Genomic DNA, 26522 nt, shown 5'->3' with positions numbered 1-26522 from the left:
GTGGAGGGAAGCGCAAATGATAAAGGTAAGAGTAAAGGAATGGAAGGTAAGCAAGGGTATCAGGCTGGCGATGGCAATGTTGAAGAGAAAGCAAGCCTAGAAGGAACGGAGGTGGAAGGTGTAGGAGTTGGGCGCTTGGAGACCTATAACGTTGTTAAATTTAGATTATAAAATATTAGCCAGGGCGGTCGTGGGCCGATTACAAGGAAATATGGAAGAGTGAGTGTCTCCATCCCAGGGTGCTGCAGTGAAAGGTCGAACAATCGAAAGGAAAATACGGGAGCTAAGAGATGTTATAGAATGGACAAGCGAAGGGTAAATAAGAAGTATTCTCATGACCTTAGACCAAGAAAAGGCATTTTCTTGGTTTCTTGGTCTTAAACACGCATATTTAAGAGAAACATTGGAAGGAATTGGGGCGGAAAATCCAACAATAAACACAATAGGAGCCATGTATGTAAACGTCAGGAGTATGCTACTCATCAATAGGCAATTAGGCAACAGCTTTCTGGTCAAAATAGGAGTAAGGAAAGGTTGGCCCCTTTCTCCCCTGCTGTATGTGTTAGTTTTTGACAGGTTATTGCGAGAGCAGGACAAATGGGAGGCAGTGAACGGGGTTGGATTACTTGGGGCTGTACAAATCGAAATGGTGGTGGCTTACACAGACGATCTCACTATGGTAGTTCAAGGTGAAAGGGAAGTTGAGAAACCTCCGGATGTAACGGAAGGATATGGCACAATGAGGGGGGCGAAAATAAATAGAGACAAATCAAAATTGGTATACTGAGGTGGAGAGAAACCGAGGAAAAATCTGGGATCTGAGCATTGTGGAGGAGACCAAAATTCTTGGAGTCAGGTGTAATAAGGACGGGGTTTCAGACAACAAGTGGATGCAGTTAGAAAAACATTTGGATAACTTAAAGAAAGAGTATGTTGAACCGGGAATGCCACTGACTGTTCGTGCGCAGATTGTCAAAACAATTATGATACTGAAATGCGCGTACTTTTTTTCTGTCGCTTACCCTTCTCCTGAAATACGCCGTAGAATTGGGAAACTCTGCTTTCAGTTTATTTGGAATGGAAAAACGCAGTGGGTAGCGCAAGAGAAAATGAAATTGAAGATCTACAGATTTCTGACCTGAGACAATTATCACAAGCACATGTTTTACATGTAATATATAGGATGTTGGACTGGAAGGACGTCGGGCAGCAGGAAGCAAAACTTTGGCTGGGAATAAACATCAGACATTTCAGCCAACAGGGGATAAATAACAGGTTTCCAATATCAGAAAGGCAACCAGCAATTTATGAAGGAGAGAAGCACACATTGCTGCAGTTGAAGAGGTCAGACAAGATCAAAGACTACAGCTCAAGCTCAGTCGCAGAATTATAGAGAGATCTGCGGAGAAAAGAAATAGTGAAACATCCATCTAAGATAACAGCGGAAGGTTGGAAAAGAATACATAGTTTCTGGTTAGAAGGCAAAAGAAAATCATTCTTTTGGAAAGTGTCAGTTTTATAGGCCGCGCAGTCAAGGCCACAGCCTACCCGGGGACTAACCGCGTTATCAAGGAGCGCTTCTCTAATATACGAAGGACCGTCTCCCCTTTGCCTCCTTCCACCGCGTGCGCGAATTAGAAGGGAGACCAGAGCATCAGATACCAATTTATCGAGTTTTATGAGAAAATCTTCCCGGGAACAACACCGCAAAGGGTACTACCCCGACGACCGCTTGATAGGCCGCGCAAACAAACGCACGGTGTACCCGCGGGCGGACAGCGTTATGAAGGTGCTTTTCTCCAATATATGAGGGACCGGCTCCCCTTTGTCCCCCTCTACAGCGTACGCGGGTTTGAAGGGAGACCAGAGCATTGCAGATCAATTTATCAATTTTTAAGAAAAAATGATGCCGGGAAGAGCACCGCAAAGGGTACTGCCCCGACGACCATTTTATAGGCCGCGCATTTGTGGCGGCCGGTGGACAACGACGACGATGGGCACGTTAGCACCCGCTTCAGTTCCACCGTCGCGGGCATGCAGTCAGGCCACCGTCATCGCCTCTCCGTGACATTCCATCATCGCCGTTCGGGACTCATGTAGAGGAACAACACCTCCTCTACATCTGGTGACCCGAACGATGAACACCGTGTTCGGCATAATTCGGCCTTCTACCATCCCAAATGTTTACGCCAGCTTCGATAGCATGCCGCCGAGCGTCGAACCCAGGAAGTCTACCAGTCCAGCTGCCTAAACCTAACAACTAACTGCTAAGAAAGCCTAACAACCAACTGCAACAGCCTTTGGAGATCGTTGCTCCCGCACTGGACTTGGTACTGTCATTGCGCCTGCCCCGACTCTGCTCGCTATCGGACTGCTGCTTCAACAGGCTTTATACCCGCTCATGCACATGCCTCGCCCTGGGCACATTCTTGTACGGCTTCCTGCACTTCGCAAGTCAATGGCCATATTGCTACGCACAGCCATCGGCACACAGGCGGGTTCACTGCATTCCAAGCGTCACATTCACGGACCAGATCTGCCCCGCAACATTTCGCCGTTCTGCCGGCCGCGACACCCGAGCCCCGCGCTCACCTGCCCGTCACGGCAGTCGCGGCAGCCAACGCCATGGCACGCTTGAGGCGGCGTCTCATCACGGCTCGCACAGCGTGTCTTCACTCACCTAACCTGGGGCTCTGAGCTTCGGCTCCCGTGCCGGTCGCGGCACCCCAGGCATCGACTTCGAGAGCGCCCTCCGCAACCCCGCTGCAGATCTCTTACATCATGCCACGTGCCAACCGTCTTCTTCCGCTCCTATCCTGCACAACGAGGATGTGACATGTCGCCAACGTGTGCCGTACCATGCACCCGTTGAACCGTGCACGTCATCCACGGCCGCCCTCGCTGCCCTCTTCTAGTGAAGTTATGGACATCGTCACGCCGTGTCTGAGGGGGGAGTGATGTGGCGGCCGGTGGACGACGACGATGGACAAGCGCATGGAGCCCCCGCTTCAGTTCCACCGGCGCGGCCATGGAGACAGGCCATCGTCATCGCCTGTCCGTGGCATACCATCATCGCCGCTCGGGACTCATGTAGAGCAGTGTTTCCCAAAGTGTGGTCCGCGGACCCCTGGGGGTCCGCGAGAGTGTCCGTGGGTGTCCGCGACCGCCTCTCACATTTCAGTGAGGATTTTCGTCCCCACAAACACGCGCTCGTACATGCTGCCCAATTTCCAAACACCCAGACCTTCCAAAATGCTACAAGCATTCTTCAACGGCTAGCTTCTAATTTCTGATAGAAAACTCCTGCAATGCACGTTTGTCCGCGTCATACACACACAAACAAGAAGAAGAAACCAGTCCGGAATCGTTTCTGAAGCTGTATCGAAAGCACGCAGCAGCTGACGAGGTTGCTGGTTATGCACTCGCTGTGACGATGTGTGTGTGTGTGGTGGTGGGGGGGGGGGGGGGGGGGGGGTCCGTGAATTGGTTCTCATCGCTTCCGGGGGTCCGTCACCGCCAAAAGTTTGGGAAACACTGATGTAGAGGAACAGCACCTCCTCTACACATTCACACACACTGCCCACCCGTGGGAGGACCGCTTTATCAAGGGGCCCTTCTCAAATATATGAAGGAGTGGCTCTCCTTTTGTCTCCCTCCACCACGTACGCGACTGTTCGTTGCTTGTTCTTGGGAAGGCGATTTCAGGATCCGATGAGGATATATGCGTCGTGGAACTGCTATCTTGGTGAACGGAGCAACATAAAGAACTACTCACGTTCCGCGCTTTTTAGACTCTATCATTCATTGCTAGACATTGGAACAGGACTTCGTGTTCATTCCGTTTCTTTCGGAAATGCACCTGTACCTATAACGAAGGGCAACGTAGAAGTAAACAGCTCCGTCGTTAATGCTCCTAAGAAAGTCGAATTTCTAGGCTCTGGCACGGTTTCTACACCTTCAAATTAGCTGTGTGCAGTGAGCGCATTGGAAGTTCAGAATTCCATTTTCAGGAACCTGCAAACGAACCACTTGCTTGAGGTGGCATGCCATAGTACGCTTTCCCGAGGAATATACCGCTATTCCTTTTTGGCACGCAACGGGTTTGAGTAGAGTGGGACGGCATAAAATTTTTGCATTACCTCAGTTTCCCATGCTGAACTGTAGAAGTGAAGATCACTCGACCCTCCTGACGCCAGAGAATAGTTACGGTGAGGTCCTTACAAGAAAGAGCCATGATTACTTACGCAGTATGAGTTTAGACTTTCATAACGCGTATGCATAATGCGTGCATAACGTATATGTCCGTGCTTTCTTTCACAGTTTGCCGAATTAGGTAGCTTTCAATAAGACCACCTGGTCACATTGTAAATCACGATATCTGATCCGCAATACGCGCAGCCCATGCTAATCCTGACTATTGTGTGTTAATTGGACATTTCTCTTCTGCCTTTTCTATGGAAACAGCTTCCTTTGATAGAAGGGAAGGCGGGTACATATAGAGCCTGATATTACGCGGATCTCTTGTGAGTTTCACAGGTGTGCAATTAGTGTGGGATTAGATAGGATTACGAGAAAATCCTTTAAGCCTTACTGCACTAGTGGCAGCTCCGTTTTATCTCTCCACCTGTCTCTTTCCATGCTTTTGAGAACGTGGTGCCTACTTTTCCTTACGTTGGCGAACGTAAGGAGGATAATCACATTACGAATAATCATAGAACGCAGTCAGAAACGCACACCCTGCCATCTCGCGTGATAATGAGGAATCACAGGACTATTTCCACGACGACGTTCCATGTTTTTTGTTTTTTTTGTTTTTTTCGTTTTCCTTGCTTTATGAGTGCCGTCTTTAGCAGCTATAGGTGAGTGTTTCTGTGCGGCTTGGCCCTCTATCTCGCTCTACGCGTCCTTAGTTCGTGAATCTTGATTCAAACGCATCCCTGATGACCTCATATTCCAGACCCTTCATTTGTTTCTGACGTGTATACCCGCTCAGTCTCTCACGCCACATACGTGAGGCCGACAACGGCACGCCCTATCACCACCACCACCACCACCACCACCACCACCTCTCACGCCACCGTCATAAACCCCGTTCACTGCCTCGCTCATAGGTCTTCAACTCATGACCGCACAACCTCTCAAGGCCCCGCTACTGTCCCACACTTTTCAGTGCCTTCAGCTCATGGCAGTACCTGGTGCTAAGGCAAGGTTGATAGAATATTTCTACCATCGCCGTGCTATACGTTCAGTACGACATGACGTCACTGCGCCTTACCTTCACTCGTCCTTAACGTATGGCATGAGCTCACGGCCCGTCAAGGCCTCACAGCGCTTTGTATCTTACGTTCTTTTACCTTAACGTGCATTTAACTCATAGAATTACCTAACGACCCCTCGGGGCCTCGTGTGCTGTCCATTTTTGTAGCTTAATTGCCTTCACTAATTATCACTGCATGACATTAAAACCTTCATACAAGGCTTCATAACCGAACCGTTTAAGATCTTACGACCCACATATGCCTACAACTCATGGAATGACCTCAAAGCCTCGAGGTCTCACATACCTTCACCTCATCACATTACGTCACGACTCATTAAGGCCGTAGGACACTTATCCTTCAGAATATTTTATCGTGCGTACCCACACATACAGAGATTGATAATTCGCTACAATTTGTGCATGAAATTAGTTGTAATCATCGCGCTGAGTCGGCCCATCAGGACACATACTAACTGCCCTGTCCCTTACTGCTTACTGCTGTCCTAACCCCATCTGTCCACGTCCGTACGCGGCTCATAGCCACCATTGCTTCGTGGCGCTAACACAGAAAAAATAAAATTATCTCACTGAACCGAAAGCTCACTATTTAGCTTTCACGTGCTGTCGTTCCTCCGCACAGCTGACGCCACAGATCGACGACATGCTCACCCACATGCTGGAACCTTTCCCTCAAGAGCAATATGCTTCTCTTGCAGTGTGACATTCTTTGACATATCGAATATACTGTACAATTTGTAAAATGATATACTTATACATCCTTGGAAGCAACCCCTTCTTGATCAGACACCTCGTCGTGCACTTGTTTCTTGCACTAAAATGAAGACACGTGACAATGCACAATTAGATGAAATTTCTCCAATGCTTTAACGGCTCACTGGCGATTTCACGTCAGGTCAGACAGGGTGGTCTAGACCATACCTCCTATATATATATATATATATATATATATATATAGTTGAAATAAATGGGAGACAGAAGACGAAAGTAGGGGAAGTAACAAAAAAGGGGTTTATTAAAACTTAAAAATCATAAAACTTAGGGAGGATGTCTACGTTACGGCGGAAGCTCCGCCTTCTTCGGGACAAAAGAGCTAAATCACATTTAGCTCTTTTGTCCCGAAGAAGGCGGAGCTTCCGCCGTAACGTAGACATCCTCCCTAAGTTTTATGATTTTTAAGTTTTAATAAACCCCTTTTTTGTTACTTCCCCTACTTTCGTCTTCTGTCACCCATTTATTTCAACTATAATTACGTAGCCGTCCGATCCAACTCCAACTTTTCAAGATATATATATATATATATATATATATATATATATATGCAGGGTGTCCCAGAAAACGTGTCATTGGATTACAATAAAAAAAAACTACGCCACCTAGAGTCATGCGATGAACGGCATTTGTTCTTATATGAGGTTTTTGCCACCTCCTGAGGTGAATGTGATGTATCGTATAATTATGTATACAGGGTGTTTCAAAAAACGTGTCATTTGGACTTCATAAAAAAACGGGGCAACGGAAAAATACGGGGTAAACGGCACTTGTGTGGCAACTGAATTTGCCATCTTGCAAAAATATTTTCATATGATTTTAATTAAAATAAATTGAATTTCTTTAATTGAACCCCAACATTTCCCAAGTCAACCTAACGTTTTTTTTACAGAATTTGAGAGCCCGTAGCGAACTTAGTCAGGTCCACCAAGAAATCCGCTCGATATTGCAAATGGAACTGCCCAAAAAAAGTCCCGAAGTTGAGGCTTCAGAGTTTCGGGTATTCAACAGCTCACCAAATCAGTCGCAAAGATGCGCGAAGGGCAGGACAATGTTCCTACCCCCATGGAGCTAGAACAGTTTATCGCCGGACCGGCGTGCAGTACAAGACGCGCCGATAACAAGGCGGATGACATTCCACCATACGTTGATAAGCGGCAAACAAAAATGATTCCGCCTCTTTTTTCCCGCCCTGCTTTTTTTTTTCGACCTTCTATCTTTCATGTAGGCAGGAGCAAGTCGTCCTCTCCACGAATCTTTGCGTCTGATTTCGTGCGCCGTTGAATACCCGAAACTCTGAAGCCTCAACTTCGGGACTTTTTTTGGGCAGTTCCCTTTGCAATATCGAGCGGATTTCTTGGTGGACCTGACTAAGTTCGCTAGGGGCTCTCTAATTCTGTACAAAAAACGCTAGGTTGATTTGGGAAATTTTGGAGTTCAATCAAATAAATTCAATTTATATTAATTAAAATCAGATGAAAATATTTTTGCAAGATGGCAAATTCAGTTGCCACACAAGTGCCGTTTACCCCGTATTTTTCCATCGCCTCGTTTTTTTATAAAGTCCGAATGACACGTTTTTTGAAACACCCTGTATATTTGCGAACTAACCTCGGAAATTTGCCAGGTAAGGTCACTTTTTTACCCTACCAAAATAAAGAGTGTGCCGAATTCACTCAAATTCATGATAATTGACAGTGATATTCACAAGCTATCCCATCAGAAAAAATAGCCGAGTATCATTCTTTTCGGAGCACCGGGCCATAACGCGCGTTGACTTTTTGAGCGCAATCGCTCTCAGTCGAACGAAAGGAGGTTCCAAAGCCAACCCACAGAGTGATAGTAAAAAAAGTAACAGTTCCTAAATTGGGAGAGGGAAAGCATTATCCCAGCGAAAGTCGGACTTGATAAGCGATGCCTGTGTTATCTCTTTATGCGATGGCGGGGCGGGCTGGGTTCCCAACCTCCTTTCGTCAGACTGGCAAAGATTGCGCTGAAAAATTCATCGTGCGCTATTCTGAGCTCCATAGAGCAGTATGTTCGGCTATTTTTTGCGACGGGATAGCTCCTGAATATCCCTGTCAGCTACCATTAATTTGAGTAAATTAGACACGCTCTTCACATTGGGGGGTAAAAAAGTGACCTTTACTTGGCAAATTTCTGACTTAAGCTCGCAAAAATTTACATAATTAAGCTTACGTTACACGACATTCACATCAGGAGGTGGCAAAAACCCAGTAAGAACAAATGCCATTGACCGCATGCCTCTAGGTGGTGTAGTTTTTTTTTATTATAATTCAATGACACGTTTTCTGGGACACCCTGTATATATGCAGGGTGTCCCAGGGGAGGATCAAAAATGCGGGGAAATGATCCAGGAACAATAACGAACAGCTTTAATGCAGAATTGCTGCAAGCGCAAGTATCTTTCTCTTATATTTCTTCAAAACAGTGGCGCATAGCTCATTGGTCTGGCATGGAATGGCACGGCGGGCTCCCGGGCCGTGTTGCATACAACAAACGGGCACTGAAACTTCGTATAAACGGAAGCAGTACAAACCGGACTCAAAACCTAAGAAGGATACTCAAAAGACGAACAGACTCAGGACGCGTGAACGAAAGAGACGGAAACGAAACTGCGGTGCCTCCTCACGTACAGAAGTTTTGAGGCAGTAGCAGACGACATTCGAGAGGGCGCCACATTTCAGGGAAACAGTCCTTATCGTACATCGCCGTTCGGGGGTGCACGCCTATTCCACTAGAGCTTGACGTACTTAGCCTTTTTTTTCTTTTTTGGTTTTGCACAATGTTTCACATTTATACAGCATGACTAAAATTCCGTACCTCCTACCGCACATAACGGCATCCCTCGTAACATAATTAGCTGATTTACACGTAAGGTAAGGCCGCCCACACTTGTGTGGCTACATGCCGCACTTGCCGCAGGTTAGGCCAACGAATAATTTCGACCACGTGGGTCGTACGCTTTAACGTGCGCCGCAAATCTCCAACACACAGTGCTCGAAGCAGTGTTTGCTTCCAGCACATTGCTACCATCCTCGGCCCGGATGGAACACGACATCTTGAGCTCAGCAGGTCTACACTCGCCACCCCTAATCTTAAGTGCTCGCACGTGTGTTGTTAACGAAACCAATATCCCTAAAGCCGATTCTCTGGCTGTTAATTATGAAACACAAACTGGTGGATATGATGCAAGATACAGGGGTATCAAATCAACGACTGTGGCAGACCTGTTTATATGCCTATGGCGTTTCCTTCGAAGTGAAATCACATGCGCATTGGTAGACCCTCAATGTCAAGTCAATGTGCTTTAGGATGGCGGTGGCTCCGTTTCTCATCCCGTCAGAGTCATCGAGGTTGCAAGTGATCAACGAGAAACGAGGCAACAGCTGTCGCTGTAAAATATCTCGTCATATCTGTTGTCTCGTTTGGGGTGGGCAGTAATACTCATATTTTGTATTATGATACCCATACATAATACTTCCTAGAAATACTAACACGTAATACTTTGATTCTACAGGTATTATAATACATAATAGTAGTACTTCTGTGTATTACACGAGCAATACTGGGTGATTTCAGGCAGGGTGGTCCAGTCGACCCCTCAGATTTTTTTCGTTCCAATATATATTAAAGCCTAGTGCTTAGGAAGTACATTGGCGGAGGAAATAGCTGAAAATATCTCATAGTTGTTTTTTAAAAAGTAATGTTCAACACCATTTCGAGCATTGCAATTCAGGAGTCGTATCTTCGTAGGCCATGGAGTTATTTTTTTCCACGCTTATTGCTCATGTGCTGCTGTATTTGCTTTATCTTTGAGGTTCTAGGTTTTGCAGGTGCCCAGATAAAAAAATCGCAAAGTCGCCTCATTTGAAAAAAAAAAAGTCACTTTTTTGGCGCGTAACTGCTTTTCTGCAAGTGCTGGAGGGTTACCACGGGTGACATCGTTCTGTTCGTCTTTAAACGCTCTTTCCATTCATATAAAAGAGATTGTTGGAAAACCTCAAACGTACTTCCTAACGCGCGTTTAGTGAGGGCTGGTAAGGTAAAAACGCGCAACTTCGGTTGGGTATTTCCTATATTCGCCCACTCGTGACGTGGTTCATATTCCTCACACATATTGTTCATAACAAGGTCACATAACGTAGTGAAAAAAAAATATCACTTCAGAAATGTGTGAAGTTCATTTTCGGGCTTCCCGCGCTCACCTGTCGTGGCCGGTTCGTGACGGGCGCAGCGAGGGCGGACAGCGGAGTTTCGTCCCTTCGTGTATTCATATTACATTTGAGATAGTCAAGTTCTGGTTTATAAGGTTTATTATGAAACAAAGTTCAAATATCAATCTACACAGAAAGGAGTTACGATCCACAGGTCGGCATGAACGTTGGCATATGCGCAAAACTCAAATTTAAAACACGCACGGTCCCTAATTGATGACAAACAGAAAAGGGAACAAAGTGTAACAGTGAAAAGCGGCTTTCCTCCATGCACTCTTCGGAGTTTTTGCTGTGTACACTTCACAAACACCATTACCTGTTCATCCTGCTTTCCCCACACATGTGAGGACTGTGTTCCAGGAAGGCGCTGAAAGTGTTTACATTCTCGTTTTTTGGTTGTACGATAGTTTACAACGCCTTGCTCCGGCAGATGAAGCATATGAATGAATGAATATATATATATATATATATATACGTAGCCGTCCGATCCAACTCCAACTTTTGGGTCACTCAGCGAGCGATATACACCTGGGAGGGTGACTGAGCTATAATTCACTGGCTTGCACTGTGGCATTGAGGAGTGCTCAGTCACCCTCCCAGGTGTATATCGCTCGCTGAGTGACCCCTGGTTTGCCAATCCCGAACGATGCGCAGCTACCCAGGGCCGACGAGCCGCAAACACGGCGAAACACGTGTCCTCTGGTGCTGTCGCATCGTTCAATGAGTATCTGTTTCTCTACGTGCAGCCATAGAAGCCATTTTAATCTGTAAGTTTGAATTTCAAACACGTCTAGCATCATTTACTTATTTTTTAATGGCTTTTTCCCCCTCTTTATATATATATATATATATATATATATAAAGGGAAAATAGCCGAAGCTCTGTAGCTGCACGTTGGGCATATGTTTACAGTTTGACCATGCACTCCCAGCCGAGTAAAGCTGTTTCGTCCTACGAGTCCCAAGTAGGACGAAACAGCTGTACTCGGTTGGGAGTGCACGGTCAAAATATGATGAATATGATATGATGATGATATATATGAATATGATATAATATGAATATAATGTTGTGCAGCTTCGCATTTCTAACTATCTCATTTGCAATATATCTGAGGTTGTAGAGTGTGGCATTGTGCTTAACTGCGCCACCGACATCATCGCATCCACTCTTCCCGTGCACTTTGCAACTAGGTAGCCTTTTGCTTCATAGTTCTTACCACCTGCAGTGCTTACCACCGTAGTCCGCACAGAACACACGGTCACACTGTCTGCGCTACGAGCTCTGTTCATTGTGGAGGAGGAGGAGGAGGAGTGTCGTTGGGAGGAACCCGAGAGGTCTGCCTGCCTGATTAGGCGGCATGTTTCTCGGGAAGGGAAAGGTGGTGGAGAGGAGGAGAGGAAAGGGTGAAGTGGAAGACCGAGCGGAACCCGCTCGGGGGGAGGATAGCTGTGTCCATGGGCCGACTTCAGGCGAACTGTGCCGGCATACGCCTATTACACATCTGAGGGAAACCCAGGAAAAACCCCAGACGGCACAGCCGGCCCGCGGATTCGAACCGCGGACCTCCCAGTCTCCAAGCGCACGCGTTACCGCTGCGCCACCGTACGCCCTTACAAAGGAGCATTGAGGTTTCTGTGTTCTCACACACATCCGGGATAGAATGTGTTCTGCCTAGACGAAGTGGCATGAAGACAAGAGGAGCGACGGAAAGAGGCGCTTTCTCAACTTCTGTCGATCGCCTCTCCAATAACTACTCGGAAAGTGGATTATGTTTCACTGCTTTATCACACATGATCTCATCCACCCTGCAGGAAATGCGCAGCTTCTTAGTTCGCACCTTGTATTTGGCCTTCGTTAAATTACGGCGCCATAAAACGCTACAACGGCTTCGACACCGCGCCATAGATGTTGCTGTGATGGGGTTACCTTTGAGTGTTCTCAACGGAACCTCGGCATTTCTGAAGTGAATTTTTTTTCACTACGCTATGCGAACTTGTCATGAATATGAACCATGTCACGAGTGGGGTATAATATGGAAAATACGGTACCGAACTTGCACGTTTTTGCCTTACCATCCCCCACTAAACGAGCGTCAGGAAGTATGCCCGATATTTTCCAACAATCTCCTTCATATGAACCGACAGAGCATTATTAGACTAACAGAACGATGTCCCCCATGTTAAGCATCTGGTATTTTCAGAAAAGCAATTACGTCACGAAAAAGTGCAACTTTTTTGCAATAAGGCATCTTGGCGATTTTTTACCTAGACACCTGCAAAACCTAGAACCTCAAATATAGAAAAAAAAAAAACAGTACAGCAGGACATGGACAATAAGCGGGGAAAACATTAACTGCACAGCCACGAAGATGCGAAGCCTGAAAATTGCGAGGAAGCGCGGTGCTCAAAATGTTCAGTCTTGAACATTATTTTTTTAACATTTGTAACATTATTAACTATGAGATATTTTCAGCTATTTCCTCCGCAAATGTACTTCCTAAGCACAAGGCTTCAATATGTATTGGAACGGGAAAAAAATCTGAGAGGTCGACCGGACCACCCTGCCTGATTCTGCCTCAAATCACCCTATGCATTGATACATAACTTGGGGACAAAAAAAGGAAAAGAAAATCAGAATTACACAATTTGTGCATTGCTTATCGCGACAGTCATTCTCCAATCACGTTTTATTTCAGGTACTTACATTATTAGCATGTTCTCAAAGGGTAGTCCTCCATAGTGCTGGGTCTTTATAATATGACGAGATACCGCTGACCAATTCGATCACAGTGAACAGCTCGCTCTCAGTGTGGCAGAGACTTGTTTTCGTTCAGTCTGGAGGGTAAAATGTGATCCGTACAAAAGCGTGTGACTGTCCATTGCGTACACTGGTGACGGGACTGTACGCACTCTTTCATAGGACAAGGGCATTGCAATGGGATGACTCATCCTTACGGACGCTGAACTGGAAGGAATGCGGGGAAGCCTCGGTTAACCTCTGCCGCCGAGAATACTCCCTTTGGGATAATTTGGGACAGGGGAAGAATAGGGGCCTTCTTCATGTCCAGATGTTTGTGGGACAGGAAAAATTACGGGTAAAGTGCACGGACGACACTCAGCAGGTCGGACTTACGACCTCTGGGAAAGTATCACATCTTCAAAAGTATTATAATACACATACAAATACATTTAGAAAAGGAGTATCATAATACATGATACAAATACTCAAAGATGTTACAGTAGTAGTATTATAGTACAAAGTATTACTATTACTGCTCACCCCTGCATCGTTCATCTCGCTGGATTTTCGGGGATGCGACGTACAGGACAGGATCTTCACGAAATTGAGCCCTTTACAGCTGCGCTGTAAAAATAGAAATGTCTCCGGAGCTGATACCACATACAATGCATACATTAACAAATCATGCGACGTCTGCTCAAGCATCGTTAACATTAAATGCGAGTACTAATGTCTTTGAGATAATCGACCCTGTTACGAATCAGTTGTGACTGCCGCCTGTCTTTCGAAAGATACTACTGGACGCAAAACGCCGGGCACATTATGCGTGGTCATTCGGCCAATGGGGGGGGGGGGATATGTTCATTGAAAAAAAAAGGGAGGAAATGTTAGTCAGGCGTGGGCCTATGCTCCGACACTTTGTCTACATGGAGCAATCGCCAGCTTAACCTGCTCAGTGCGCACTGTTGAAATTATCTGGCAATGTAAGATTTATAATGGTACATTATGTGTACCGTCGCCCAATTCCACCACTAAGTACATCCTTCTTCGTGTTGAGGACGAGAGCAGTACTATTTTTGAACCCTTGTGCTTGTCCCATCCTACAGTTTGCAACACAAATATAAAGATAAATCGTTCAAAAATAAATCTCTTAACGATCAATCTTGCAAAATCAACTCTTAAATATACAGGGTGTCCCAGAAACCGTGTCATTGAATTATAATAAAAAACTACGCCACCTAGAATCATGCGGTCAACAGCATTTGTTCTTATTAGGTTTTTGCCACCTCCTAATGCGAATGTCATGTACTCCAAGTTTAATTATGTAAATATTTGCGAACTGAACTCGGAAATTTGCCAAGTAAAGGTCACTCTTTTACCCCACCAATATGAAGAGCGTGCCGAATTCACTCAAATTCATGATAATTCACAGTGATACTCACGAGCTATCCCATGGGAAAAAAATAGCCGAATATCATGCTTTTCGGAGCACCGGACCATAGCGCGCGATGACTTTTCGAGCGCAATCGCTCGCAGTGCGACGAAAGGAGGTTCCGAAGCCAGCCCACAGAGTGATAGTAGAAAAAGTAACAGTTCCTAAAATTGGGAGAGGAAAAGCATTATCTCAGCGAAAGTCGGACGTGATAAGCCGTGCCTGTTTTATCTCTTTCTGCGGTGTCGGGGAGGGCTGGGTTTCCAACCTCCTTTCGTCGGGCTGACAAAGATTGCGCTGAAAAATTCATCGTGCGCTATTCTGTGCGAGCTCCGTAGAGTATGATGTTCGGCTATTTCTTCCGATGGGATAGCTTCTGAATATCCCTGTCAATTATCATTAATTTGACTAAATTAGACACGCTCTTCACATTGGTGGAGTAAAAAAGTGATATTTACTAGGCAAATTTCCGACTTAAGCTCGCAAAAATTTACATAATTAAATTTACGTTACACGACATTCACACTAGGAGGTGGCAAAAACCCAGTAAGAACAAATGCCATTGTCGGCATGACTCTAGGTGGTGTAGTTTTTTTATTATAATTCAATGACACGTTTTCTGGGACACCCTGTAGATCATGAGAAAATCCACAATGTTGAAATAAACTTTGAAAAATAAACCTTTTTTGAAATCCACCGTCCCTGATCGGTGGACAGCCGACGCTCTACGTCCGTCGTGCAGAATAGAGCGCTCATCGCGGTTGGGGCTAGCCAAGGCTAGAACTGCCAGCCAGGATTTCGCTACACCGCAAGTAGGTTGTCTGTCTGTATGTGACCCGTGGCCTGTGTTGCCAACATAGTGAGGGAGGATGTTTTCTGAATTGGCGGCTCGCGACTTTTTTTTTTTTTCGTGTAACAGATAGCTAGCACAGTAACATCCATCACGAATGACCGTCGCCGCGCAATCAGTCCACAACACCGCCATAGCCATCGTCCCCCCCCCCTCCGAAACCTGTTAGCCTCGGTCACAGCCTAGCGCTTAGCTGGCTCAAGGCAGGTTCAAGAGTGCGTGTCCTGTATTCGTACGCGCATCGTCCTCATCTCTTTTAAACTGGTTATTTCGAAATCCAAAGTTATTTGAAGAAATGTAATTGATAATAGTACAAACATAGGTAAGAAACATCATAATAGCATGTTCCGCCGAAAAGAACATCGTGTCGCCCATTAACTATCATACGAAACATTGCCTTCCTAGGCCTAACCATGATTTATTTTAACAGCGTTTATTTTGAGGGCTTTTTGCCAGTCATTTCTCTGTCATTCTAGTTATCATCTGCATCCGTTGTATCATTGTTCTATTCTCTTGTCACGGCTGATATCGTCCGCTCCTTACTATTGAAGTTTCTCAACTATAACTGGGTTGTGTTGCAGTACAATGATTTAGTTCACTTTTACTGCTTACCCTCAACACTTTTTTACATTTGAATCTTCGTCAGGACGGTCAACGCCGCTAAGTGAGTCCTCATGTAAATACAGCGTTTACTTTTGCTGCTATTATTATTTTGTTTTTATTAGTCATGTTGCCTGCTGGTTTGTTTGATCTACTTCCTTTCATTCCGTTGGGTATAGGCTAAGCCAAGAACAATAACCTAGCCTGCCGTGCAACAAAAAGAAGCAGAAGAAAGAAAAACAACACAAAGACACATAAGCTGATGCATTGTTGTTTGTGCACGACGACATCACGGCCTTCTCTCTTATCGTCCGCTGTCCACCACATTTTGCGGCTCCCTCAGGAACCCTTTGTGTTGCTTGGAAGAGCAATTTTCATGCTCCAAATGACCGGCGGCAGACTCGCCAAAGCGACCTCGGGCGTCCGTTTTTCTTATTTTGTTGTTTTTCTTTCGCTTCCCACATGACGCTGTCTGGCCGCAGGCACAGGTTCAATCTCGGATCTTCCTCAGGCTACCCTCAATAAACCAAGAACTGCTGCGTTACGCGCACTGTCGGAAATTGACGGGACGAGGAATTAAAAAAAAGATAGTCTATTGATTTCCTCCAGGTTCTGAGAACACTCTCTAGATGGCGAAACCCGTATTGCCGCACGTCTTGCAATACCTGCTGTGCACTCAAACATTCACGAAATATCATGCAGAAAGGTGCTCGAATATCCTGGGCTTTCCCATGATTTTTTCCAAGGGGGGGGCGGCAAAGCGCTTCCAGGGTGGGGGGTAAGAGCGCAAACTCCCACCCCCTGCCACATCTTTTTCTGGAGGCCGACGTTGCACACTGTGTGGGTGTTCAGAGGTTCCTATTATGACATCTGGGAATAATCATTATGACCTATGGCTAAAGAGTGTACTATTTTCACGAGCGACCTTGGAGTTCCAGGGGGGGCACGGCCCCCTTGCCCCCCTCTCGGTACTCCCACGTCGAATGTGTGGGACGGCGGAAGACATCTGACCCCTCATCGCCTTACTTTTAACTACCGCAGAACCACGCTCTAACGAATCATTTATTAAGGAATAGCAAGCCGTCCTTTCTGGCTCACCTTTCCTGTGAAAATAAATAGATCCTCCCCCCCCCCAACACACACACACAAGATCACAGGAAAAGTACCCGGACTGAAACGCGGACGTCTTTCCCTGCATTACATCATCGTGCAAGTTATGTACCAATACCTCGTATTATTGAAATGCAATTCGAAACTGGAATGGGCCTTGTGGTTAATGAATATTTGAGCCTGAAAGTGCAAGGCTTTCTGACGGGGGTTTTTCTAGTATTTTACTAACCTTACAGGGATCATCAGGGATAATCTTGTTGTTCTCTTGTGCTCATTAACACTATATGGGGTTACAATTTTAATTTCTTTCAAACATGGTTGCAAACCCAAGGGGATGCACAGACACGTATGGAAAACAGAGGACAAGCCTTCTCCAAAAGCTAATGTATTTTAACGTTGCCTATCCGTGTCTGTGTAACCTCCTGCATCAGCTAATCATCAGCTAATGTATTTTAACGTTGCTTATTCGTGTCTGTGTAACCTCTTGTATCCTTCAGGCCTTAACTACAGAGCGCAGAATGTTCGCTCTTTTCTATGACAATTTTGTATGTGTGGTTGATTACATCATGTACGCCTTCTACTGTGCGCAAGAGTATTGAGAAAAGAATTATTTTTCTACGTGTTTCCCATTGGTTCTTGTGAGCACGTGACCCCCTCTTGCGCTGCCTCACTGGCGGAGACGCCGGCAGTGATATCGGAGCCGGATGGGGTGACATTCCACTAGGGAGTAGTTACCGCTACGGCAGATAACATGGTCCGTTGTGCACAGACCTCTTTAGCGAACTGTCCCAAAGGCAATATCCTACGCAGCAGCATGCCTGCTCCTCACCTCCACTATCTCAACCTCTGAGCAGAAACATTAGGCACAGCAAAGTTGTGCACATTACCTTCATTAATTCTTTACTTACATCATCTCAAACAATGACATACGGTGCGGGCCTCTAGTCGCCGAAACTCCCAGAGCCAGGCAGAGGTTGCCGTGAGGTGTGGTGGTTAGGTGCGTCGCAAGTCCGTTGCGGAGTAGCAGAAAGCAGGTTAGGCACGGGCAAGGAGATGACAAAGTTTATTACATGACCAGCTCCAATCCAAAGACCCCAAACAAAGAAACACTTTCGCTTTTATACATGCGTGAATTCTCTGCCACGTGACAACATTCCCACGCACCCAGGTGTCACGTGGAAAGATATTCCAAGAATATATACATTCACCCATCTATAAACTCCGTCCTTCAATGCTATAATTTACAAATATACAATGCCGTGAGAAAGTGAATGCTGAAGGTGAATTTCTAGTTACTCTCGGGGAACAATAAAGGCGATAGCCTCCAGCGATTCCCGCAGTTCGAGATCTCTAGCCAGAACTGGCCCGCGGAACAGTGGAGTACGGTAACCTAGAATGGTAACCTAGAATGCCATAACTGGAGTACAAGTCGCGCGAGGCCAGCGGCGTAATCATTGTAAGAAGAACCACTGCACGCGTGTGGTTACAAAGAGACGGGATTACGTCAAGAGATCACAGAAACTAATATCTCCCCCACAAACGTGTGTTGCACAGGCCTCTGGAAAGTGCGACACCTGATACACAAGAGAAGGGTTTCCGCACTATCAATTGTGTTACAGAATATCAGTTATGAGGACAGATGTACGACACTAATAATTATACAGAGATCCTTCACGTTGTTACTGTGGTAGAGTGATCAGCAAGTCATAATAGTGTGTAGTACAGCAGGCATGCTCCTTTATGTTGTGCGCATTAGAACCTTACCATGTCTGATCTAGCCAAGGTGGACCATTATGAGTCTAAGCGTAACAGTGCATCCATGCATTTCTTGTCTGATGCTCTTATGTGGGAGATCTTTAGGTCGTACTTCTGAAATACGAGGGACCACCGCGTTAGATGTGCACTTTTAGGAGCAGAGTCTTCTATATACGCCAAGGGGTTGTGATCAGTGAGCAGCTTTATCTTTCTCCCGAACAGCCACGTGTCTAGACGCACGAGTGCCCATACTAAAGCAAAAGCTTCCCTCAAAATCGGAGACCATTTTGACTGCGCGTCTGACAGCTCTTTGCTCAGAAAGGCGATGGTCCTTGCCATCCACTCGTTGGGATAGGCATGCACCTACAGCCTTTTCAGAGGCGCGGGTCGTCAAGGTGTATTCAAGTCGCGGATCTGGGGGCGCCAGTTCTGGGGTTTTAGACAACTTCTTGGCCAACTGAAACGCCTTGTCTGCCTCAGCGTTCCACGGCAGTTTGTTCGGTACGCGCCAGTTCGTCAGGTTAGTTAACGGGAGCACAATTTCAGAGTAGTTAGGTATGTAATGACGGCACTAATTAAACATTCCTAAAGCGCTCCTCAGGCCTTTCTTATCAGTCGGTGGTTTGAGCTTGAGGATCGCTATGATGTAATCCGGGTCTGGGGAATGACTACCGGAGCTTACCCAATGGCCCTAGTAGTGTACTTTAGGCCCCCCAGATCGGCATTTCTTAATATCTGCCGTGAGACCACTCTCTCTTAGGGTGCGCAGAACCGCTCGCAAATGACGGACATGTTCATCCATGAGTTGGAATGCACTGCAATGTCATCGATATACACACACCTATGTTCGCTCGCCTGCGATCGCTCAACAGCTCAGTCATGAATCGCTGAAACGTGGCGGCCGAGTTTCGAAGCCCATGGGGCATTACCTTCCATGCATAAAGCCCTAGTATGGTGGCAAATCCTGTGTATTTCTGAGACTCTGGGTCAACTTGCAGTTGCCAATATCCCCTAGTCATATCGACTACAGATATGGAGCGCGATTTGGCCACTGTATAGACCAGACAACTTTCTAGCCGAACTCCCGGAATTAAGTGTATATGATGAGTCCCCACTCAACATTTTCCTGGTCTTTCACTGAATACGTCTCTGCATTCGGACACTAATTCCTCAATTTCTTGCCTTTGCTCGCGGTTAATTTGTCGTGCAAAACCCCTCGGTAAACTCGGATGTTCCTGCGGATGGGGAACAGGTATCGTGTTCATTTCTCCGTATTCTGTATCTTCCACAACGATAACACCAACCGCATCAACGCGAGCGACATAGCTTCTCAACTTGTTTGCATGCACCCAGCGTTCGCTTCCATCGGACATTTGCAGCCTGTAACTGTCGGGTCTGACCCTCCCTTTGACCTGCGCCGGTCCTTTCCATTTTGTCTTCAGCTTGTTTGCGGATTCGTGCTCTAGTACTAGCACTTTCTCCCCGGGTTGGAACTCCTTCGCGCGGGTTCGCTTGTCATATTTACTTGGATACGTGTTCTGTATGTTTCCTACTCTCTCCTACACCTCCTTTGCCATTTCGGCCATGCGTTCTCGAAGCTGACTTAAATATTCCCCAGCTTGTTTAGCCCTGCTGGTGGCGTCCAATCGCCCGTTCATGTCCGCTGCAGGATATCGAGAGGACAGTGCGGGACTCTGCCAAACACTCCGGTAACTTCATTGGGTACCTCTCTGTATTCAGGAAAACTAATCACAGCCCTCTTAGGGGCCTTGAGTTTCCAACCTGTAAATATTATTATTAACTAATATTGTTGTTATTTTATTTCCGCACTAATATGAAAGCAGTAGACGAAGTGTAATACAAAAATTTTGTGTTAAATTCAAAAGCCACAATCACCTCATTTTACCCAGACCCTCGGAGTAAAGTGAGACAACCTACGAAAATGAATCGTGCTGATAATTATCGCAATGGAAGCAAGCAAAGTGAATGTAGAAATCAGACATCCGAGACTGGCAAGCAGACGTGTCCCTCAGCACACCGTGAACCAATCATCCTGCTCAGGGCACCAAATTCTGTAGAAACCATTAGACTACAGGACAACCGCTCAAGATGATATTTAATTGCAGAATGAAACTGCTCGCGATGCGAGATGATGATATGCGTGATGATGCGTCTACGCGCAGTCTTCTTCAGTCCTTGATGGCTAGTCTGTTGCGTTTGCAACAGTGAAACTCATGATCCCAACGTAACCTTGATGAGCCCATGCGCTGTGTGCGGCCCTTCGGGAAGCTAAACTCTTGGGCACTCTCTGACACCTCCTGCACAACAACAACAACAACAACAACAACTTTATTTTAAGATGAGGAATGAGGAGCTTCATCGCCAGAGGCGATACTCTACCCCATTGCTGGTGGTGACGCAGGGAATGAAATCTTGAAGGAGCTGTCTTTTCCTCCTTCCTTCATATTCCTTTCTGTTGGGAATAGCATGAGAATAGAAAATCTACATCATGATTAACATTTCCCTTCTTCTTCTTTATCATCATTAAACATATCCCCCTCTTGGAAACAAGGCAGTGACGTACGTGGCACGCTTTTCTTCGCGCCTTTGTTTTATTTTGCCCCATTTCACTTTGCAAGATCTGTTTGTTTCTTCGATATTCGAAGCATCCTATGGACAACCAGCGAAAAATAAATACTCCTTAATGGATGGGCCCCAGGTTGGTACATGATCCTTGACTTGCAGCGAACACAATGGGCAAAGACTGTATGGGCTCTATGCCCATTGTGTTCGCCGCATGTAAAGGAAAAAGAAATACCTTCGGAACAAGCAATAAGGCTACTTAGTTATTTCGTTCTCAATGAAACATTGCAACAATTAAGTAAATTTTGTTCCTCAAACTAGCAAACTCAGAGAGCCCATATTTTCTACGAAGCTAGCTAGATAAATAAACAAATAGAAAGCGAACTTACTTTGAAATACTATAGGCTTGTTAGGCGTCGCTGGACTCGTGAAAAGAAAATGAACCGCAACATATATTAAGTTGCGCCTTTATGGTGAGCATGAATTGCAGACAGCCGTGAAGAGACAATTTTTTTTTATCTATCTTCAATGCATGCACTAATCACGACAAGTCAGAAAAAGCGGACGTGCAGAGACACATCTCAGTAAAGTGTGAAATTCGTCAAGTTGGGTGTCAAGCAGTGTCATGCAAAAAAAACGTCCACACGCCGTATACCATACATTGTACTTACCTTGCCCAAAACATCGTTCTTATTTCATTTCATTTTATTTTTTATTCTTTGCAGGTTCCCAAGCCACACAGCTCACTTCATTTGCACTTCTGGGGCTATGCCTGGTGTGGAGTATGACCTCTTCGTAACGCCTCTCCAGTCTAGGTTACGGATTGGACGTCCATGCAGTACTATGTCGCATCATGATTTTTGACCCCATCTGGATAATTCCAGTGTCCCCGACACTGCAATTTTTTTGGAAATATTAGCTACATGGTGGTACATCAGAGTAAATTTATTTCTTAGGCACTTAATCATTCGAAGAGGTAGAGAGTGGAGCATTTACTCTCGTCACAATACCTCATCACAACAACCCGGTTCCAGTCGTGTGACCTAGCGGTTACGGTTTAATTCTTTGCCTTATCTTCAAAGCACGGAGACACAGCCACACCTGAATGCAGGAGGTAAATCACTAGAAATATGGAATGAATGCAAGAAATAAAGAGTTTCGCACGTGTTATGACCATTTTCTAGATCTCACATCCCATGCTGGCCTGCGCGAAAAAGGCCGATAACATCCTCACTTTAACGGAGAGATATGTTTTAAGATGTCTAGGAGGCCTGAAACCACATTAGGATACAGCGTAGTTACTCATTTTCTAAAGAGACCTTTTTTTAACGATGTTATGAAACTGAGAGTACTTCCGGCATTGTCTCATGTCGGGACTCCCCCAACTGCTGAATTTGCGGGTCTGTTGAGGACGCAGAACACATTTTGCCTTCTTCGCAAATATCCCTTCACGAAAACGCCTTTTTCGAAGATATCATCAGCATGGCAACCATCTCCAGGGGGCCATAGCTGTCTCGACCGGACAGCAGCCCTTTTGAAATGACGAAGGGATCCCCTGGTCAAGCGGCCTAACATCTTGATGTCCTAGAAGCCCTTGCGAGGTTTCTTACAGTCGCCAAGCCGGTGGATTTCGTTATTCTTCCAATCAGGAAAACTAGAGTAGTCGGCCCTCTTCGTGATTGCCACTCTCTCCATTTTATTTTTCCCTACACTAAACCAAACCATCCCTTCATGTCAACTCAACACGCTTGCGTTGAAGCGTTCATTGCCAGCATGGGAGGGGGGTATATTTATTAGAAAAAAGGAAAAAAGGAAGAAAGGCCCCGGCCTGGGGCTCGGGGGGCCTGCAGGCCTCGATCTTGAACTCTCACATGGCGATCGTTATCGTTATATCGGAAGTTCTTGGGATTTAACGCGACTTAAGGCGCGTTATAGAATAACGACGAGTTAAACTGTTTCCTTGAACTGATGCGGGGTTTTTTATATCCGCATCCGGTTGTGCATGGTTATTATAGATTCGGAAGTATTGTTGTGCAGCAGGTAGGTCGTCATGCTATTGCCACAGGAACGACTGGGTGCATCGTCTGCTATTTTCAGCGAGGTGCCAACTCAACGGTGTATTTTCTCCTCGGTAATTTTTCGAGCAGCAGAGCCGTTTATAGGAAGCGTTTGACGTGATCTTTCGCTGCCCGGAGATGGAGGATCGGCGTAACGTCAGGCACATCATGGCTCCGCCCATTTGGCAGGAATCAAAGGCGAGCCGCAGCGGCGCAGGAAGATTCAAGGATGCACCTCCGCTTCAAAATAGCGGTATGAAAGGTACGGGGCACGGAGGAGAAGTAAGGAGACCGAACTCCGCTGAAAAACGACGTTCCAATTTATCGAGTCAATTGTTGGCCGCGGCGCGGCGCTCGCGTTCCCTCCGGTACTAGCTCCGCGAAATCGCCTGCACGGCAATGCGCCGTTTGTGCTCGAATATTCCACTAAAAACGTTCAAAAGGAATGTTTGTTTGATAAGCATAAACAATGGTGTCTCCAGTAACGAGTTAATATTTTCTGGTCAGCTACAATTATTTTTTCTTTTCTTTTTTTTTTTTTTCGGTTTCTGCAACCTCGTTTTTGTCTCATAGATGGAAGCTACCTGTCCGATAAAAATGGAATAGGAAATAAGAAAAAAAAAAACGAAACTTTAATACGTAAGACAAACGTCTGACATTGTTAAAGGTATAGTGTCGAATGCCTCCGACGGAATCTTCTGTCGCTTCTCCCCGGCCGTCTCGGGTATCTGCCCTTCTCTCTGTGGTGCGCGCGTACTTTGACCGCTACGCTAACACGCGAACATACCCCAAAGGAAGCAAACGTTGTTCCGAAAAGCCACATTTGAGTGGTATGAAGGAAAGAAAGTCAGGAGGGAAGAAAGAAAGTTAGAAGCTGTGTAATCGAAAGTCGCCGGATGCGATCTTTCCGGAATCGCGCGTTATGTGGATCGTTGTGTGAGCTGTACTGTGACACGCCAGACATAAACACGGCAAGTGCGTGTGTTTGCCCTCATTGACACGTTGGTCATAACTTGCAAGGGGATACCACGGGCCAGGGTACGCTTCCCCGACAGGGTGGTCTGTACGTGCCTAAAGCAACATATTGTAACTCACGTAAACCAATGCTCCGATTTCGTTTACTGTACATAGTGTGAAATAAAGGAGTCTGTTCTCGAAGCTCGAAGTGTGAAGACGTGTTGTCTCGACTCTGCGTCCCTCGGTCAGAGCGGGCCCCTGGAACGAAGCTTCGTATTTCTTCTTATACGCACGAATTACGCGTACGACGGTTGCGAAGCTTACACTTTATTCAGAAGTGGGATTCTACAAGCTCATCTCTGTCGCCACAAGTGGGACAACGAAGACGGTTCACCGAAGATGCCACCTAAGTTACGAAGTGACGGTGTAGGCACCGCAAGCACCACTACAAGCACCACCGATGATGCGAATCCGAAGGCGGACGATGACAACGACTCAGAAACTTCAGATGCGACGGCCGGGCAGTATGTCCAGCAACTTCTGGAATTTATAAAGGAGCAAGAGGCGGAACGTAACCGCATGATGAGGGAATTAATGGACACCAAAGCCAAGACGAACGAAAGTCCCATTCCACGAACTTTACTACCGGACCTTTCGAAAGAGGTACAAGTTTTCAATGGGGAAGGAGACGAGCGCCATGCAGAAGAGTGGCTGGATACCTTCAACGAGCTCTCGCTTCACTGCAAGTGGAACGACGACGCCAAGCTGACGCTGGTTCAAGCCAAGCTTGTGGGACCTGCCTCGCAGTGGTACCGCACCAAGGTGAAGGACTGTCCAACATGGGAACTTTTTGAGTTGAACTTTAGAAAAATGTTCGCACCGACGAGCGACCCAGTGAACAAGTTCGATGAGATGAGACGTCGCGTTCAGGGTAAGGACGAGTCTATTCTGGCATATTTCATGGATAAAATGCATTTGTGTAAACGTTGCGGATTGACAGATATTCAGAGTAAAGAACAGATCTTGTTAGGCGTGATTGATAGGACAACTTATCAGATGTTAATGCCAAAGCAGCATGCATGTCTCGAGGATTTGTTGCGTGATTTACGACGCAGTGACGGGCTTGAGAGAGAACGCCGAGATCATTTTGGGGGATCGAAGCAAGCATCAACATCAGACTCTAAGACAGCAAAAGCTACCACGAGCCAGCAGAAGTCTGCTCATCAAAAGGGAGGAATGTGGGCTCCCGCAAGAGACAAACAGGGACGTGTCAAATGTTTTAACTGTAATGAATACGCGAATCATCTAGCAGCAGACTGTCCCAAGGAGAAAAGAACAAAATTCTGCACAAAATGCATGCAATCGGGCCATGGCAAGCGAGACTGCAAGTTTAAGCCTCAAGATGCGCACCCGAGGCGTCAGGACACGTTGTGTGTAGGAGATATTGGCAAATATACGGAGAATGTTCGCATAAACGGAAGCGTAGACGCTACATCTTTCATAGATCAAGGCAGCGCTGTGACCATAATGACGGCGTCAACAGCAGTAAGATCGGGCTGTGTGGTTCATCCCGCGACTGAGGACGATGCACTATACGGATTGGGCCAGACGAAGACAGTGCCATTAGGAAAGACACGAGCGACACTCGAAATCGACGGCATAAGTGCCGAAGTCCAGACTTACGTGGTCTCCGATGACGTAATTTGTCACGATGTATTGGTTGGGCGTACATTCCTGGACCTGGATAACGTTGTTATGATAAAAGCCAAAGATCAGATGCGGCTCATTGATAGCTCAAAAGAAGGACCGTTTAAGAACTTCACTCTAGATGACGGCGAGTTTAAATGCACGCTTAGAAGCACTGAAACGGTAACGGTACCTCCCAAGACTGTACCAGTTCGTTAACGTTCAGTCTGGCGACACTGACGAAACCAACTTAATTATGTTCCCGCACTACGGCGACGGACTGAGTTGCTTGCTCGAAGTACGCAAAGGACACACCATGGTTCCTGTAATCAACGACTCTCACGAACCCCTGATTATTAAGAAAGACTTTTCCTTTGGACGAGCAGAACCAGTTGAAATATGTGCTCAAGGGGAGACTATACCGACGGATGATGATAGGCTAATGCAACAGTCGACCCCTAAGGAG

The 26522-nt window shown here is 46.1% G+C and overlaps 1 protein-coding gene across 1 annotated transcript in view; it reads left to right on the top strand.

The window, feature by feature from the left end:
• LOC135383980 (cell adhesion molecule 2-like) overlaps window positions 1-22526 on the top strand; it is an 87096-nt gene extending 64570 nt beyond the window's left edge. Inside the window, exon 4 of the mRNA XM_064613255.1 lies at window positions 22082-22526. Coding sequence (XP_064469325.1) covers window positions 22082-22155 — 74 coding nt within the window. The 3' untranslated portion in view covers window positions 22156-22526. The remainder of the gene's footprint in view (window positions 1-22081) is intronic.
• Window positions 22527-26522: the final 3996 nt, after the last annotated feature.

The sequence above is a fragment of the Ornithodoros turicata genome, chromosome 2 (genome assembly GCF_037126465.1).
Source record: "Ornithodoros turicata isolate Travis chromosome 2, ASM3712646v1, whole genome shotgun sequence".
NCBI classification, from domain to species: domain Eukaryota; kingdom Metazoa; phylum Arthropoda; class Arachnida; order Ixodida; family Argasidae; genus Ornithodoros; species Ornithodoros turicata.
Note: the sequence above shows the minus strand (reverse complement) of the source record. Positions and strands in the feature narration are given on the sequence as shown.